The sequence below is a fragment of the Sorghum bicolor genome, chromosome 8 (assembly GCF_000003195.3).
Source record: "Sorghum bicolor cultivar BTx623 chromosome 8, Sorghum_bicolor_NCBIv3, whole genome shotgun sequence".
NCBI classification, from domain to species: Eukaryota; Viridiplantae; Streptophyta; class Magnoliopsida; order Poales; family Poaceae; genus Sorghum; species Sorghum bicolor.
This window is the reverse complement of record NC_012877.2, coordinates 6,310,785-6,315,078: the sequence shown is the minus strand read 5'-3', so window position 1 is coordinate 6,315,078 and position 4,294 is coordinate 6,310,785. Positions and strand designations below refer to the sequence as shown.

The following is a 4,294-nucleotide window of genomic DNA, read 5'->3' as shown; positions in this document are numbered from 1 at the left end:
GTAATATTGCCACAACTAGTGGGCAATTGTGTGTTATTATTGACTCTTCGATGCGAGAGTAGTTTGGTGTTGCTACGGTTCTAAAAATAGTTGGTAGAGTTTGGTGTTGCACTGTTCTAAAAATAGTTGGTAGTTGTGAATATAGCCATGATGAAACTCTATTGTTCTCGGTTGTAAAAATTTTATTATATTGCATCAAGAAAAAATTACTCGTGGCATCCGTTAAGGTTATATTACCACCAAGTTCATATAGGGCTATACTGGAGTATATATAGGGCTATACTGGAGTATATGTCGTTATATTATCATTAAAAATTTTTCTGGAATTCGAACTTCTGAGCCGTTGAAAATGCCGACTGTGAGCTACAGAAATGCATACGTCTAATAAATGTAGACCAGTGCTACTACCGTATCCTTTCTTGATTTCCCGACATCACGGCCCAGTGGCCCGGCCAGCTCGGTCTGAAATCTTCTCTGGCCCGATTTTCCCATGCTGCCGGCCGGCATTTCCGTCCACTCTTCCTTCCCCGCTTGCACCGCCGAGTGGCCCAGCTTAGCCTGCCTGGAGCATTCGACCCAAAGGCCCACTGGAGAACTTTTTGTGTGGGCAGAAGGGATACTCCAGAGCTCAAAAAGCTAGCCACCCGAGTTTTCTCATATTGTAGTCTATATTGGGTGTGTTTGGTTGTGTGGCTCCAGCTAGAGGTGAAGCCACGTTCATCTATAGTGGTGCACGAGCACCATGGTAGAAAAATAGTGTAGCATTAAGTAACCTATTTTCACCATGTTAATAAGCTCTCAAATGGTGATGTTACTACAAGGCTATGCTTGTGTGCACCACCATAAATTCTATTTCAGCTTCGCCCTTGGCTCCAACTAGCCTGGCTAGAAAGATAAGCCAGATTTGAGTTAGCCTGTCCAAGTTAAGCCACCCTAGTAGTGTTTGGTTTGTCATGTGCTAGCTAAGCCTGGCTAAGTTAATTAGTTTTTGTTTGGTTGGTTGGATTAGCTTCTCTACGATGGTGATTTTACCTCCTTCACCTTGTTCCTCTCGACGACAACTGGTGACGGCCCTCTGCTTCAATCCTGCTCTCATGGCTTACAACATCACCACCATAAAATCCTCCACTATCTAGAAAGTAGGGGAGGAGGGAGTACTACAGAAGGAGCAGAGGAGGTCAGGCTCGAGATCACTCACGCCTCGCAGATGTGAGTCCCCCTCCTTCCACCCAGACAGCAACCGATGAGCTCGCTCCTCTCTCTTCGGCCGCGAGCTGCAGCAGATGAAGCCGGTGAGCCCCGGTATCGACCACCGTCGAGGCGGAGGAGGTCTCAGCCTCAGGGGCTAGGGACGGTGTGGAACAAGGCATGGCAAGGGCAGGCGCCAGCGCGACGGCGGCTGGGGAGGAGGGGAAGTTGGTGACGGCGCGGCGGCCGCGGATACAGAGCGCGGCGGCGTCGTAGACGGCGGCGGCCTCCTCGGCGGTGTCGAAGGTTCCGAGCCAGCGACGCTTCCCCGCGACCCCCGGTCGCGGATCTCCGCCGCGTACTTGCCCCACGGCCGCCGCCGCATGCCGTGGAATGGCCGGTTCCTTTGCGGGAAGGGGAGGGGCGGGGGAGGAGGGGAGCGGCTGGCCAATCTGGTGGAGGAGGTGGTGGCATTCGTCGGAGGAGTCGGAATAGGTGGCGCTGCCAAGAGGTGACGAGAACTTCGGTCGCAGCTTAGCCAGGCCTAGCTAGCAAAAAATGGACCCCCATCTCATTTTACTAGAGCCAGGCTAGGACCTCTAAAGTGGCTTATCTAGGTCTGGCTTTGGGCTGTTTAAAAGCAACCAAATAGCTAGAAGGTAGCTATCTAGAGTTTGATTGGGAGTTAGCCACCCAACCAACACATGCTTATGGTTTCTGGATCAAATTACTTTGTTTTCTTTGACTTCACATATGTTAGCACTTGACATAAAGTCATCAACGTCTTTAATTTTACATCGATGGGCACTTGTGAAAATAGTTTTGATAGCTATACTACTAGGTACTAGCTAGTAAAAATGCATTTGGCGCGCGGTAAAAACCACGAACACAGCCCAAACCATTGTTGACAGCCAGTACAAAACGTCACTGTACTAACGCTGTGTTGTCTATCTCGAAAGTTTGATGGCGCATATGCATGGTCCTCCGCGACCGAGGGAGCCATGCATGCCAGCCAGCACTTTCTAGCTCGATATTCTCTGCTCATGATGAACAGCAAAAGCTAGCACGAGTGACGTAACGTCCCAAGCAAAGTAAAGCAACCGTGTGACAGGATGCAGGACACGCCTTGTTTAGTAAAGCAATCGTGTAGCCCTAATCCAACACGGATTAAGGCCTTGTTTAGTTGGCAAAAATTTTGGATTTTAGTTACTGTAGTATTTTCGTTTGTATTTGATAATTATTGTTCAATCATGGATTAACTAGGCTCAAAAAATTCATCTCGTAAATTACAAATTAGTTTTTGTTTTTGTTAATACTCCATACATGTGGCATAAGATTCGATGTGATGGAGAATATTAAATTTTTTTGAAAACTAAACAAGGCCTAAGAAATGTGCATCCCCAGGAACCCAACTGAAAGAGGGAGGATAACACGACTTAGAGCAGCAAGCTAGCACAGCTGATGAGCACGGAACGGAACACGCTAGCTGGTCATCATCGGTGTGTGGACTGGTCATCATGCGTTTCGTACGAGCACCATCGCGCCAAACAAACGTGCCATACTGCCAATTAACTAGTATCACTAACGCTGCTAATCAGGGCCGTCAATTTTAGTGCTTCAATTTCCCTCCACTCTCTCCTGCAGTCATGTATCATCACAACAAATAGGTTACAGAATATGAGTATAATATATTATGTTAAAGTTTATCAAGTTTGACCAATTTATATACTTATATTTGTTGTACTATAAATAGGTAGAAGTACTATTAGTTTCATCATAAAATATTTTTCTAATATATTTATTTACCATTATAGATATTGATATTTTTTATTTGGTCAAACTTAGACATTTTACCTTAGTATACATCTAGAATTATATTTTTTTAACAGAGATAATACAATAGTTTACAACAAAATTTAAAAACTTTGTTTACCCGTATGTGCTAGGGTCTTGTTTAGTTACAAATGTTTTTTTTTGCAAAATAGACAGTGTAATACTTTCGTTTGTATTTGATAAATATTATCTAATCATGGACTAACTAGGCTCAAAAGATTCGTCTCGCAAATTACAGGTAAACTATGCAATTTAGTTATTTTTAATCTATATTTAATGCTCTATGCATATGCCGTAAGATTCGATATGACGAGAAATGTGAAAAATTTTGCAAAATTTGTGGTAAGAAAACAAGGCCTAGGATGCACACCCACGTGAGTGTGTGTCACTATGCTAGAATCAGACAAGAAAGGCACCTACATTAGAGACGTGTTAGCGTGATGTGTGTGAATATTACATCGTGTAAAACAAAACGTAACCTAAGCTTAAAAGTTAGATACCATGAGTTTCGCAAAAAAAAAAGTTAGATCCCATGCATGGTACAGAAAATCATGTCACATATATATAGCCTCTCAAATGCCACTGGTTTATAAGTGTGACAAACTGAAGGTGTTAGGCAGTAATAAAGTTGTTGCAATATAAGATAATCATATTCATAAGGTGTCATTGGAACGGCAAAATCTGTACGAACCTAACTTAATAATGTACATGCTAAACAAGACCTACAAACTACAAAGAGAGAGGCCAGCTAGGCATTATATGCTCCAACCTAAACCACATGCTTTGGTCCAAAAAAAAATTCCAAAAGAGAAAAGAAAAACGAAGCTATCCCCATCAGGACCATAATATTCGTTCTCCAGTGATCGTTTTATTCGAAATCCAAATAAAGGATGGTCGAAATTGATAGGCACCACGTGGTTAACGACGTCCACCACCATGTTATCGATTCACGTGAGAATTATCCTCACAAACAATGAGTATATGCGGCACTCTCTATATATATATGCCTTGCTTGGTGTAATTAAACTGCAAAAGCGTGTAAAGGGACAATTGTTTTAATATATATACATCATTTTCATCCTCTTTATTAACCTTTACACATGTAAGGAAAACTACAATGAATGATTAAACTTACAAGATTCGCAGCCAATGGGCATAGAATAAGACACCCAACCATTATCGCATAGCCAGCGTGATATTGCACTTGCCTCTCGTTTGGTGTCTCTCCTAAAGAAATGATTAGAGGAGAAACGACTGTACTTCTGATTTACGG

General features: G+C 43.1%; 1 protein-coding gene across 1 annotated transcript; it reads right to left on the bottom strand.

Moving 5' to 3' along the window:
- Positions 1,191–2,727, bottom strand: LOC110437491 (ethylene-responsive transcription factor 5-like). Its single transcript, XM_021465953.1, has 2 exons — positions 2,719–2,727; positions 1,191–1,736 (listed from the first exon to the last, which is right to left on the bottom strand). The coding sequence occupies exons 1-2, from the start codon at positions 2,725–2,727 to the stop codon at positions 1,191–1,193; spliced, it is 555 nt and encodes a 184-aa protein (XP_021321628.1).